Here is a 15,073-nt window from a genome sequence, read left to right as displayed (position 1 = left end):
CTATGCAGCCATAAAAAAGAATGAGTTCATGTCCTTTGCAGGGACATGGATGAAGCTGGAAGCCATAATTCTCAGCAAACTAACATAGGAACAGAAGACCAAGCTCTGCATGTTGTCACTTGTAAGTGGGAGTTGAATAATGAGAACACATGGACACAGGGAGGGGAACATCACACACCGAGGCCTGTCAGGGGTTGAGGGGGCAAGGGGAGGGTGAGCATTAGGACAAATGCCTAATGCATGTGGGGCTTAAAACCTTGATGATGGGTTGGTAGGTGCAGCAAACCACTATGGCACATTTATACCTTTGTAACAAACCTGCACATGTATCCCAGAACTTAAAGTAAAATAAAATAAAAAAGAAGTTATCTTAGTATAAAAAAGGAGGAGAAAAGGTTGTGTTTTTTTGTGAGTGTTGAAAAAGCAAAATGAGAAAAGTATTAGGGAAATGAGTGCCTTGAGGAGGAGGATGGGGGAAGGTAGTTAAATATAAACCTGGTTTTATTTGCAAAGCTTTAATCTTGATAAATGGGACCTTCTTAAAGCAAATATATTGTATAGGGAGCTCATATTTGTGTTTCAAAATCTAGGTTATAGTCCAAACGATTTCAAATCTGAGAGAAACTTTTTTTAGAGTCGTTTGTACTTTGTGTTAATATGACAACAAACCAGAAAATATTAAGAAGATAGTAATTATCAAGAAAATAATAGGTAATTACTCAAACCAAGCCTTGATAACTGAAAATGTCTAAATAAGTTGTTAGATCTTTGAGGGCTCTGCCAGGGACTATTCTTTGCAGTTACTAAAGCTTCCTTTTCTATAAATGATTAACAAGAAATATTTGTTTAATTGACTTGAAAAACTCCAAGCATGCTATGTTCATTTTTAAGAAAGATGATCGTTAGAAATAGTTAATTTATGTTAAATGAAGTATAAATAAGAATTAGATTATACATATGTTTGAATGTTGATATCTTCGTCATCTATTCTGTGAACTGGATTAAGGTGTTCTACCCCCAAAACAGAAAGGTGCTTTTTTCCAAATAGCAGGAAAGAAATTAGATTAATAAAAATAATTTTCTCTATTTACATTTTTTCCATTAATTGTTCCAAAACATTTGGCTTCTATTGCCATTTGCTTATGATAGAATCTGGTGCAAGAACATAACAATTTTGTAAAAATGCAGTTGTTACACCTTGCAGAGTACACAATCTTGAGCTTGTTGTCACAGAGTAGCTAACAAAATGGTAGCTTAGAGAAACAGTATTATGATATGAGCCTTTGCCTGAAGGAAAATGATTTTTAGAGAGTGTAAAATCTACCTTTGGCTTAAGCCATACCAGCATAGAGCCCCTGCACATGGACCACACAGCGGTGGCCTCTGAAGACTTGTTTTTACTGAACTGTGCTTTGGTGCGAAGTCCTCAGCACCCTCTACACAGAAAGCAGCCTATATAATTTGCTCTTGTTAAAGGCATTCTGCACATCACATAGTGACCTCTTTTTGTGGACCTTCGGGAGAAATTTATTTTTAACTTCAGTCTCAATAAAAGTGTGCTCCTTTTCAACATTTTTTGGGGACACTATATTGTATAACTGATAAGGTTATTTTGTGCATTAGCTGTTTAAAAAGTTCAGTTAAACCCAAGTTCACCCATAGCAAGGTCAATAGCTTTATGATACGCATTTTCCTGTTAGTTTTCTTCTGCTTCCTGTTTATGTTTCTACCTCTGGTTTTGCTTTCTTCCCTACTTCTAACATATGTCATCTAGTAGTAGTTTATATATTTTTTAAGCAACTTTAAGTCTTGGGGAAACAAGATGAAAGAGAAATATATTCATTCATACATATATAAAAATATATTGTATTTAGTCATTTGGGTTTTATTTTCTGCTAAGAACATTGTGTTTCACAATTATTTTGCCACCTGAAGAAATATGATAACTTTTTATTTAAAATTATAGCTGCTAGGAGTGCAGAGAAGATTCTTCACAATGCTGGCAAATATCAAACCACACTATCATCACCAGCCAATAATTTTTAGTGACCTACTTTGTATATTGCAGAAAAGTACAGTTTTCACAATGTCTCCTATAACCTAGCCTGCTGACTGTTCTTTCTAGTTTATTTTCCAGCACAATTTATTTACGTCTCCCATTTAAACTCCTTCATTGGCAACTAATTGATTTTTTTTTTTTTTTGGTAAAGAAAATTTTTACTTGATTTTATTTAAATCTTCCAGTCTGTCTGTGGATAGTTTGATAATTTCTGAATCCTATACTAGGCCTGTGGGTTCAGGATGTAAACTAATGTCAATAGCCCCTACCCCTGAGAAAAACATAATTAGGTCAGTTAAACCCACTGAAAAAGTCCATGCAAGCTGTTCAATTTTTTGTTTAGCCTGAATAATTAAAGCTTGACCTCTATGTGAATGTCTTCAGAACTCTGGCTAAGTACAGTTGAACCAGACATGCCATCTACTGGGAAGAGCATCAAGTATGGGTAGAAAACAGAGCTGCAATAAAAAGTAATGAGCAGGCTGGGCGTGGTGGCTCACACCTGTAATCCCAGCACTTTGGGAAGCCGAGGCGGGTGGTTCACGAGGTCAGGAGATTGAGACCATTCTGGCTAACACGTGAAACCCCGTCTCTACTAAAAATACAAAAAAAAAAAATTAGCCAGGCGTGGTGGCGGGCACCTGTAGTCCCAGCTACTCAGGAGGCTGTGGCAGGTGAATGGCATCAACCTGGGAGCCAGAGCTTGCAGTGAGCGGAGATCGCACCACTGCACTCCAGCCTGGGCAATAGACCGAGAGTCCGTCTCAAAAAAAAAAAAAAAAAAAAAAAAAGACGTAATGAGAAGTAGATGGTGGTGATGGCTGCACAACAATGAGACTGTACTTAATGCTGCTGAATTGTACACTTAAAGAGTAACTTTTATGTGTATTTTACCACAATTTCTATAAAAGTAATGAGCAGTATTAAAAAATGTTAGAGAATAGTAGAAATTAATATTAGTAATTAATACCATTATATTCATAACATATCATATTTTCATTATAATGCTAATAAATACTGATACAATGCTTACTATATGCCAATACTATTCTAATCATATAATTATAGACTTTGTCACTATTTCTCCCAGACTATTCATAAAAGAAAAGCTTTTTAAACATTTTTACTTGTCATATCTGTAAACAAGGTTGCCACATTCCAGACTTTCAGAAAGCCTTTGTAATCAGTGGGAAGGAACTTCAATACAAGGTGGAGATAACTAAAATGGTAAAGCCGTTACCAAATTTCCTGGCAATAAAAAGCAGGTGGGGTGTGATATTAACTGCACATCATTCCTAAGACATTGAGAAGCTTCTTCTAAGTGTAAAACATGAAAGTACAGACAAATTGGAGGTGGTTTAGATGTGGACCACTGGTAAAAATAAAACCATCGCATAAGAACTTTAAACTCTTGTAATTGTCCAAACATCCTCAATGATCGTCTCATCTCTCCATTAGTCAATTTCTCATATACAACAGACTTTTACCCGTCTTCTCCCCCCTCCAGTGTCATTCTCCTATCACCCTAAGCAAGTCAGAATCCTGTTCCTCACGGGCGTCTTCAATAGCATTTCCAAAGGTGACTCACTTTTAATCTGGTCACTACCATCTATAATTCACAATTTGGAGATTAGGGATATATATTGTATCTGTTTTTGTCTCTTTCCCCACCCTCAGGTCATCAGTTCTACCCAGGTAACTCTTATTTCTTTTGACCTTGCACATACACTGGATTTATGGGCATGGTACAGAAGATGGAGGGAGGTGGATAAGTCATTATTAGGCTGTATAGAGAGGGTAGGGAAAATGAGTAGGTATGTCAGAGAAAGCTTAACTGGGTCCTGAATTTGAGCATAAAGCTCTTATTCATCCTGGTTTTTACTGATCCTTATCCCAGTCCTCTCTTCTTTGGAATTCTGCACAGGTTGTCTTCATACACATCTAATATCAAATCATCCAGGTTAAATCATCTCCAAAAGTTTTCACAGTCTGATTCCATCCCATTAAGGCTACTCATCTAATTGTCTTTTTCTTTACTACTCAGGGTGTAATCTGTTAGGCTTAATAGGCTCATAGTCTCTATTTACTTCTTATGTTTGTCTTCTCTATGCAACTAGTTGATGTATTTGAATAAGCCGGAGAAGTGTCTTTTATTTCCTTTATATACTCTCCAATACAATGCCTGTCATAGTGGTTTGTTGTGTAGATAGAATGAGCTTAATACTTTTTAAAAAATTGAAATGATGGCACATGTAGAGAGATTAATATCAAGTTTTCTTTACTTATACCAAATACAAAATACATGTATATGTTTTGGTGGGGACAGTTCATACAAGTCAGAGATAATAAAATCTTAAAGCTCTGTAGTCTCTCCCAACAATTTAAGTACTTGGATATGAAAAACGTTGTTATCTGGGCATTGACCGTGTAAATATCATTCCACGCATAATCATTTTGTCTTTGTCCACAGCTTTCCCTATCTCTAGGCTATGAGAATATATGAACTTGGGGGAATTTTCCCTAAAATACTTCTCCACTAGGAAAAAAAAATAAGAAAAATGCTAACATGGAACTATCAGATATTTTTAACTATGTGTTAGGCCCACTGCATTAGGGCATATACCAGTATTTTGTAAAACCAAAATTCACTGCCTAGTGAATTGTTCCTTCCTGGTCTGTCCAGAGAAGTAAATGGTGACATATTCATGGCTCTTGGGAACATCCAAGCTATTTGGTAAGAGCTTTTCCCTAGGTTTGCCAAAATGGCCCTGAACTCAAAATATGATGTTTATTCAAAATGATTATAAAATGGCATGAACTTTGTTATTTATTTTAATAACTTGAAAGAATTCTGGAGAAATAATTTCATGTTTCTTCTAGTCCTTTCGTATTTTTGATACATTCACAGCTATTCTTTTCCAACTTGCAATTAGAATGACTAATAATGTTTAGAATTTTATCTGCTGGTTTCTCTTAAGTCATGATTCTACCATGAGTCATTTAACTTCTTTCCATAACACCCAGTTATAACAAACAGTGGATTATGTCACTGAAGGTGTACTATGTAGCCAAAGTTGTAATTTCATCTAAGTAACTTTGGAGAGAGAAATAAAAAGTGGAAATTCTTTTTCATTTCAAAATAAGAGGGGTTTTAATATTTCTACACAGCATCAGATAATAGCCCCAAGCAAAGATATTATTGATCCCCAAACAAGTATTTTCCAGATCAATTAATATTCATGTCTATCTGTCTGAGCAATGGATTAGAAACTTTATAATTTTCATTTTATGGAAGAGAAACCAGACTAAAAGGCTAGGGGTATGATCATTTGGTTTCTGGTTTCAGTTCTGACACTAACAAGCAATATCCTTGGGTAACTTGCTTAATCTTTGGGACCTTATTTTTCTCAAGTAGAGGATAACAAAGCTGGATCTCATGCTCCATTTTCATCTCTTCCCTACCCCCATCATTTCATATGATTTTCTTGTCCCTATTATACCTTAGTAAATTCTAGATAAAGAGAGATCCTCCCCAATTTCACAGTAGAGAAGCCCAGGACTAGCTGTATAATTTGTGGGGCTCATTGCAAAATGGAAATGTTGAATTCCTTCTTAAAAAATAAAGAATTTCAAGAGGGTAACTGCAAAGCATTAATTAAGCATGTGGTCCTTCTGAGCATGAAACCTTTTGCAACCGAACAGATCACACACATCCATGAGGCTGGCCCTGTAGAAAACAAAGAAATGTTTCCCCTACCTTCCAACATTCTATTTTGCTCTTAACAGAATGGAAATCTTAGAAATGTTGATAGGACAATGACATGAATCATGAAAAGAAAGAAGAGTGGGAATACAAGTATTAGAAAGCCAATGTTTTGTGGATGTTTGAAACTCTCATATACATTCATAGGGCTTACCCCACTGGTATGTGCAACAGGCAACTAGTAATTTCTAAAGATGCTCCCAGTGAATTATGCCTCCTGGTATGTGGTCCTTATGCAGTTCCCTTCTACGCTGAATCTAGACTGGCCTGTAATTCATGTTCACAACAAATAGAATGCAGCAAAAGTGAAGCCCTGTGTCCCAGAGATTCTGGTATGTTGTCTCTTTGTTCTCATTGGTTTTACAGAACTTATTTATTTCTGCCTTAATTTCATTATTTACCCAGAAGTCATTCAGGAGCAGGTTGTTCAGTTTCCATGTAGTTGTGTGGTTTTGAGTGAGTTTCTTAATCCTGAGTTCTAATTTGATTGCACTGTGGTCTGAGAGATTGTTATGAATTCCACTGATAAAATTGTATATGTTTATGGTATACATAACATTTTGATATATGTACACATTATGGGATGACTAAATCAAGCTAAGTAACATATCCATAATCTCACATAAATTTTTTTTGGTTGCTCTTTTAACACTAAGTTTTGGGGTGTTTTAGTTCAGACAGCCTCATCAATGACTGTCTATCTCATGTGACTTTAAGGATGTCTAAAGGTTCTCCAGTTGTGCAATATCTACAGGATCACTGAATGCCAAGTCCCCAGGGAAAGGAATGATGAAAGGGGAAGTTGCTGGAAGAGAGAGGAGGAAGTTGAGGCCATAGAAAGGAGGGCCCTGAAAGAAAATGTTAACTGCTTGCCAGTTTGACCAGAGGTCTGTTCCAGCAGAAACAACTGTGTTTAGACCAGCAGTTCCCATGCTTTGTTTTACAGGTCTGAGCTTTCCCGTAAGTGAATTTATGTTTTGAAACTGTGTGCCATGTAGTACCAGCTAGAATAAAGCCAACATTACACATTCAGTTCTACCATGGTTATTTTAGTTCTGCTCCATATATAATGACCACCAACCTTGAATATCAATGTGTGCAGTCCCTAGGGAGAACAGGACAGATTCACAATTTCAATTGGGCTACTGGAAACATGCTTGGCTATTTCCTTCCTCATGGAAAGTCAGAAAAAAGCATTGTTATGTAGGAAAGACAGGATATTTTAAGTACCTATTTCATTTGATAATATTGTTTTTCTCTCCACTGTCAAGAAAAACCATTAAAAAATCATGTCTTTGTTTCCTTTGCTGTTAAATCATAGTTAAAGAAAAATGTAGAAATGAAAGTTATCCAGGTCTATCAATTATTATTTAAAGTAATATCTGTTTTATTAATGTGTATAGGATTTAAAAGAGTTATAATGAAGCATTTTAACCATATAAATATTACTTCATAGCATTTTTAATAAATAAGAAAGATAAGCCCTTTTCTTGTTGGTTCTTGATATTTTCCTATCTGTATTCAAATTAATGCAGAACTAATAGCCATTATCTTACTTACTGGTAGCAAGGAGACACATTATAAAAGCTTCTTGTATAAAATTTTATTCACTAATAGAAAAAAAGAGAAATAGTGGAAAACTGTTAACATTTAACACAGTGTAAATACATTGCCCATTCTAAATGGTTTGAGGTCTTAAAGAGCCTCTTCCAGGGGTTTTTGAATATTCAGTTCTAGTAAACATCACAGCCAAAGAGTTCCAGGCGAAGTGCAATACTTTGATTCCATGTTTTAGGAATGACACGGATAAACCTGGAAATGATTGGGGGGTTGAAAAAGTTCTTCACATGTCCTTTGGTATTAGTATTTCCTTCAAAAATCTGAAAGCAAAATAAGAGAAAATCTTTAATGACAGCATAAATGGAAACAAAAATCTTACAGATAAGTTTGGTTTTTTTTAGACAAGGTCTTATTCTGTTGCCCAGGCTTGAGTCCAGTGGCACAATCATGGCTCACACAATCATGGCTCACTGCAGCCTTGAACTCCTGGGCTCAAGTAATCCTCTCTCCTCAGCCTTCCAAAGTGTTGGCATTGCAGGCATGAGCCATCACGCCCAACCCAGATAATTTTTTATCCTATTAGCTCAAAATGAGCATATCAAAGAACACATAGAACACTATCACAGAGATGATCCTCCATCAGTTATGAAATCACATGCCAGATAGATTTCATCTCACCAGTGATCTGAATTAAATTGGGGAAAAATCAACAAGTCTCACGTGGTGCTGTGGAGCAGCTGCAAAACCATTTCTGCCTTCAGCCCCTTTGTATTAGCTGTATGACTGAACAAGTTACTTGTTTTCTGATTCTTCATTTCCTCATCAGCAGAGTAAGGATAATAAAATTTCACCTCACAGAAGTCATTGCAAAGATTTAAAAATATATGTAAAGGTAAGTGCATAGTAAGTGCCAGGAAGTGGCCACCAATAAATGGTTAACTATTGCCAACATTTAAAATTTGACCAGGCATTTTAACTTATTTATCCTTGTTGGCATGTACCTTATATCCTCAACTAAATTGTATAATTTCTCCTCCTCCATCATCAGCAAGTTCTCCAAGGTTTACATACACCAGAAATGAAATCTCTATTTTTTTATGACAATGATATTTATCCTCCTATGGGGGCAACCTGGTGTAGTGAGAAATAAAACAAACCAAAACAGACAACCAGGAGTTTGTCTGACAACAGGCACCTGAAGAACTAAGATTCAGAAGACTTAAAGAGGTGGTACATGTCAGATGCCACTCTACCTTGTCCACCATGGAGGATTTCAGCCTGTACGGTTTCCATTCCACTCCCTGGTCACTGTAGTGGATGGCATAGCTCTTTACATACATTTCAGAGGACAGAGACTTGCAGCCCTGTGTTGTAATTGCTGTTATCTTCTTGATCTTGAGTAGATCAATTTCTAGCCACTGCTTGTTGTTGTTTGCCTATGAAAATGACAAAAACACATAAATAAGGAAGATGTTAAAACCTTTGCTTTTTTTTTTTTGACCAAGATATGCAAAAAAGCACAGAGCTCAAAAGGATTTTGTTCGATCTTATCCCTTAGGATTCACTGTCTCCTAGAAGCTTTCCCTCTTTCTTCTTTGTTGCCACAATATGTGTATAAATTTCTATTGAAGTATTTCACATATTGTACTATAATTGTTTCCTTCTTAGTATCCCTTACTGCTTGAGGGTAGAGGCTTATTTAATTTTGTTTCCTGTTACTCACCACAATGTTAAGATACCCAGTTGGTGTTCAATAAATAGTTGTTGAATAAATGAATGAATACATGAGTTTTATTTGGAAAAATTATTAAATTTCTAAGTTATCTGTAAATATTATTTTCTTAAGCAAATTTATTCAAATACTCCGGTAATATTGCTACAGGGTTATCTGGGAAATAATTGGATAGCATCCTCTCTCTATTTCACCTATTTTACAAAACCCAACTTCTCTTTTCCCCTGTTAATGTCAAATAGCAGAAACAGTTCAATTTCTTCTGATATTTCAAATAAATGTAATATTTGAGAGACCTGATAAAACAATAAGTAGAGCTTGATACACAGTACAGTTATTGTCCTGTCTCCGGCCTAACAAAATGCCTAATCACATGGTTGGTGATATGCGTTTGGAGAAAGATCAAAAGGTCTAAACTGAGTTTTAGAGTAATCTGAGATAAATTTTTACCTTTGGGAGATTTGTCATCTAACATAGCCTCATTCAATTATAAAGGAAATAATATTGATATGTTTCTTCAACATCACCCACACATACTTAGGTGTATGTGTATATATATGTGTATGTGTATATACAAAAATGCACATGCTATATGTATTTTAAAAGCAAATTAGCTGAATTAGAATGATTATATGAGAAAACTTTTAAGTCTATAACATCCTCTAGCGACATCTGGGTGATATTTTAGTGTGTCTTCAAATCAAGGTTGTACCAGTGATACAGAGTATAACCAGCTAGAAGTTTTCACAGGCATAAAAGAGGTAGAGACATTTTAGTTACAGAGAGAACAGCATCTGTGTGCATCCCTGCGTATGTCCAGCTTTGATTTTCAACCTCTCCAAAGAGACCATATAAAGACATTTCATGTGAGTGGAAGGGGGTTAAGTAAAACACGTATTTCTGATCCCGAATTCTAACTTTGAAATAACAGCATTAAAAATTAGCATTTTATCTTTGAGGCCTTTGTTATATTACAAAGACTAAGAGCAAATTATAGAGAGTGCAAATGTTTTTAAAAGATTGTAAAATGAAGTATGGGGTGACAAGGTTAAACCATGAACAAGCCTAAAGAGTCATCTGAAAAAGAACTGGATAACATCTCTTTAATTATTATTTATATTGCTATGTAAATTATATAAATATAATGTAATATAACACTATTTTTATTATTTTAACTTCTCTGGGTATCAGCTTTGCCCTCTACAAAATTGCAAAATGAGGTATTTGGGCTGCTACAAATGGTGGAAGGCGCATGGCCTGTTTACTGGGAGAATGGGATTCTAGTCCTGATTCTGCTACCAAACTAAGCTAAAATTATTTAATCTCCTGTGTATTTAGACTTAAAAGGAAAAATCTAGACCAGATGCTTTGCTCCTTGCTACTGTAACATTCTGTGATTCCGTGATTCCAGAATGAGTTTCAAGACACAGATATCAGTTCCCAAGACTGTGTGGAATCCAATCTTTTCTATTTACCCCACTAGCACCACAATTCTTTTTTCCTTTCTGGTGGCCTAATTTAAGGATAGGTCCTGGAATTCTATAGAAAGTCAGGAAATTGGAGTGTAGGTATCTTAAGGGAGGGAGATATGAGGGTAGAAAGTAGGGAATCTGGATTTAGTTGGCTGAAGGGATCATCAAGTTATCCATGCCATTCTGATATCTCAGGTCATTTAAAGAATTAATAAAAATGAGTCAACTACTAAGAGTTACCCCAAAATTAAATCACCTGAATTACTCAGTGGGCTAATATCAGGGGTACTATAACTCTCTGGAAGGTATTTGTTTAACTTAGATCACTGATTTTATAACTCTGGTTTTGCAACATTTTACTATGCTTCTAGTTGTCTCAATAAATATCACAAAGCTCTTAAGGAGGGTGGGGAAGAGAATAAAAAAGTTTAAATGACATTTCATTTAAGACAATGAAAACATATTGCTAAATTGTAAAGAAAAAAATAAGAGATGATGTTGCAAATATAAATCATTTGTTTATCACTAATGTAAGCTGTCTAAATGAGGAGTTGGCAAACTATGATCCATGGGTCAAATTTGGCCCACTGCCTGTTTTTTTGTAAACAAAGTTTTATTAGAACACAGCCAGCTCATTCATTTACATGTTGTTTATGGCTACTTTCCTGCTACAATGGCAGAGTTGAGTTATGGCAGAGAATGTATGGCCCACAAAGACTAAAATATTTACTATCTATCCCTTTGCAGCAAAATAAATTTGCTTATTATTGGTTTAAATCAAGACTAGACCAAAACCCACAGAGATGATAGATGACTTTTCTCTGAGCCAGAGTTATAGTCGAAGCTATCAAGTCCACAGACATCCTAGACTCTTGGACCTAGGATTTTAATCTGCAGAAACAGATTAAAATACTCCTGCTTCCAAGATCCTCATGTTCGTGGTAGTGAGGGCCTTTGCATTCTTTTGGAGTGCTAAGAGAACACCATGCATAGAGTATACTTCACCTTGGCTTGCCAGGCATTCACACGTCCCTGGGCATTCAGACGGGCACGGAAGGGTTCCCAGTAATCTCCCCACCAAGATTTTTTAAACGAAGAAGCTGTGATTTGCTTGTTTCCTATCTTTCCATTTTCCATACCCAGCGGTGTGGAACATCCTATCAAAAGAAAAGTAATGTGATTAATTATACACCAATATTCCCTGCATGGCATTTTGCACTGCAGAGGAGATAACAAATAATATTACTACCAATGAATGACAAAAACAATAATCACAAAAATGAAGATTCATTGAATCCAAGTGCCAAATACTGTTCTCAGGATTTACATGTATTATTTAATGCTCATAAATATCTCCATTTTAGTACAGCAAAACACAGTAATTTGTCTAAGGTAACACAGCCAGAAGAATCAGAAACTGAACTGAGCTCAGACAATCTGATACCAAACACCATGTTCTAAACATTTAAACTCATTTCCTCCTTCTGAGAGTCATGGAAACTTTGGTCTTTGCTTTGAGGTGACAATAATCCTAAACTATCTATATATAAAAACACGCTGTTTCTTCTAACAAAAGCTACAAAGAAGATGCAATGGACCCTCATTCACTATTTAATATTTTCTGTTTCAACCCTTAGAGGGTAATTCAAGTTATGTACTCTTTGGAATTTTTCCAAGGTGTAATTTGAATATCATAGGCAGCAAGGCAGACCTGTGACTGTAAGAAACACAGCTAGTGAGTGAACCTGGCTGACTGCCCATCATCTCTGTGACACCTTGTTCTTGTTGGTAAATCATGCAGAAATTTTCTTGAAGTAATGCCTTACTTACTCCATGAAAAAAAAAAAAAAAAAGAGCCCTAAAAATAATACCCGCTGCTAATAATTACCTAAGTATCAAGAAAATGAATAAAAAGAAAATAATGCTTCTTGTATAAAAAATAGATATTTTAAATAAATCAGCTGAGTTGAATGTCACATTTTAGGGTAGTTTATTAGGATCTGAACAAATCTATTTATACCATATGGAAAGAGAAAAAACACAATGACTTATGGAACTGTTTCAAGGGGTGGTCCTGCTGATACAAGATTTGTGTTTTATTTGGGAGATGTTATAGACTACTGCTATCTGGACATCAGCAAAATACCCTTATCCATCCAAGGGTATACTGTGCCATTATCTGCTTCAATAAGAAACCGATTCCAGGGTTCCGCTACTTTCTCCAGTGTAAATCATGGCTTCTTCTCTCCACCCAAAGGGAAGTACTGCAACTCCCGACAGGTGTGCCACAGCAGGTGTCTAGTGTGCCAGTTTATTTATCCCTCTTCCCACCTCCAGCCCTTGAACAGCCAAGTGGGGCCTGGATCAGTCAAGCCTTAGGATTATTACTTCATTCTTTTACCTCAGAATGCCAGGCAGATATTATTTTCTTTGTGTGGTTTGAAGTAAAAAATATTGGAAAGCACTGCTTGAAGAATCCAAGAACAGTTAAGACTCTTAAACATCCTTGTTACATATAGCAGAATTTTAATATGACTATTTATGATTACCTGGATTTATTTATACCACAGGTCACATTACAGCCCCTATGAAATAGCAGCTGACATAGAAAAGACTTGAGTACCTACACAGGGTATTAAAGAAAATATAAAGATGAATCGTGGTTTCAGGAAGTTGGGAAGCTGATTCAGATTTCAAAAACACTCATTGAACACCACATATATGGCAGTGATGTTGCCAGATGCTGTCATGACTTTGAAGTCTGAGTGACCTGGAGGACTTTGGAAGAGTCAGGCCTAGTTTGAATCTCAGGTAGGTCATATTGAAAATGGACTGATGGAGATAATTCCAAATTAGAGCCCTTCCTTGGAGAGTTGTGATGTGTCTACATAATCCAGGCACTTTCTTCAGAGAGATGCTGTTGGACCTCTGATTGGCAGAACCATTCTTGGTCTAGATCACACCGAGAGTTTACCCGAGTAGAACCTCTGTTTCATAAAGGTTTTCCTAGAAGCCTAAATCACTGAAGAGAACTAAAAATTTTACTCAATCTCCTATACCTCCCAAATCTTGATTCTTTGTGTGACAGTGAGAAAATAATGCATCTTTGTACCTTACCATTTACCTCACAACCTTGCAACTCCAATCGAAGGGTAGGCCTGTTATAGGCTCGAGTTGGAGAGATCCTAATATATCTAGCCACAATAGGTGGGTCAAACTGATTCTCTTTTATTGTAGAGGCATCTGAATTGCCATTAAAATACTAGAAGAAAAGAGGAAAGTTTAGTTATGTAACAGTGATCTATAAAGTGACTTTATAATAAAATTTTCATCTACTTTAATATTGTAATACTACATTTTCATGGGGCCTGAACTAAATCCATTTGTTTATAAAATATACATGGGGATAATTCCACTTCCAGGAATATTGTATATATGTACTTTGCCCTATTACTCCTGGTAAGTACAACTAAAAACTTTGGACATTATAGCTAAGAGAAACCTAAGAAGGGGAAACATCTTTTCAGGGGAAAAGAGCTCAGAAGACAGACTGACTAGGTTTCTTGGAAGGAACAAAATGGTGGTGAGTGTCCTGAATTTTCTTTTTGCCTCATACATCCCAGACTTAGAGATGAAGAAACCAGGAACCTGGAAACACCAATGAGTACAGACTGAAAAAGCCCAAATAAAATCTGCTTTCTCTAACCAAAGTACCAGTAAAGGGAAGCCTAGCAAGATATAATAGAAAACTTGTGGATACTGACTTCTCTCCTTTAGCCAAACACCACAGAAAAACCTGAGGCCCCTCCCCAACCCACAACAGCAAAGGCTGAATGGGAAGCCTAGACTTCCATGCTCATGAGGCTAAAGAGGCACCCCAACACTCTTACTGGGGTTGTGTCAGAAAAGGCCATGTAAGGATTTAGGGTATTCATCTCCAGCCCCTAATAAAGCTCCTGCCCCTGAGTATCAGCGGAGGCCAAATGGGGAACTCCTGTTCCCACCCAGTCACCAAGGAACAATCCCTTCTTAGGTGGCAGTGGAGTGGGGAAACTGGACTTTGACCCCCACTTGGCAGTAACCAGGCTGTGCCCTATCCCTTTTCCTGACAGAGCAATGTCGGAAAAAGCCAACTTTTTAAAACAGAAGATTGGAGCAGGTATTGGTAATATTGAAAACAGAAAAACAATAGAGAAAAATCAACAAAACAGGGCTGAGAAGATTTTTTTTTTTGAGACAGAGTCTCACTCTGCCACCAGGCTGGAGTGCAGTGGTGAGATCTTGGCTCACTGCAACCTCTGCCTCCCAGATTCAAGCAATACTTCTGCTTCAGCCTCCCAAGTAGCTGGGATTACAGTTGTGTGCCACCATGCCTAATGTTTTAAAATATTTTTAGTAGAGGGTTTCACCATGTTGGTCAGAATGATCTTGATCGCTTGACCTCGTGATCTGCCTGCCTCAGCCTCCCAAAGTGCTGGGATTACAGG

The 15,073-nt window shown here is 36.5% G+C and overlaps 1 protein-coding gene across 1 annotated transcript in view; it reads right to left on the bottom strand.

Moving 5' to 3' along the window:
* Positions 1-7,408: 7,408 nt before the first annotated feature.
* Positions 7,409-15,073, bottom strand: part of F5 (coagulation factor V) — a 72,767-nt gene continuing 65,102 nt past the window's right edge. Inside the window, exons 22-25 of the mRNA XM_025391473.1 lie at positions 13,704-13,848; positions 11,592-11,743; positions 8,636-8,818; positions 7,409-7,702 (exon numbers count right to left, since the gene is read on the bottom strand). Of these exons, the coding sequence (XP_025247258.1) occupies positions 7,556-7,702; positions 8,636-8,818; positions 11,592-11,743; positions 13,704-13,848 (627 nt within the window). The 3' untranslated portion in view covers positions 7,409-7,555. The remainder of the gene's footprint in view (positions 7,703-8,635; positions 8,819-11,591; positions 11,744-13,703; positions 13,849-15,073) is intronic.

The sequence above is a fragment of the Theropithecus gelada genome, chromosome 1 (genome assembly GCF_003255815.1).
Source record: "Theropithecus gelada isolate Dixy chromosome 1, Tgel_1.0, whole genome shotgun sequence".
In the NCBI taxonomy this organism is placed as follows: Eukaryota; Metazoa; Chordata; class Mammalia; order Primates; family Cercopithecidae; genus Theropithecus; species Theropithecus gelada.
The sequence above is the reverse complement of the archived record's forward strand: the minus strand, read 5'-3'. Positions and strand labels throughout refer to the sequence as shown.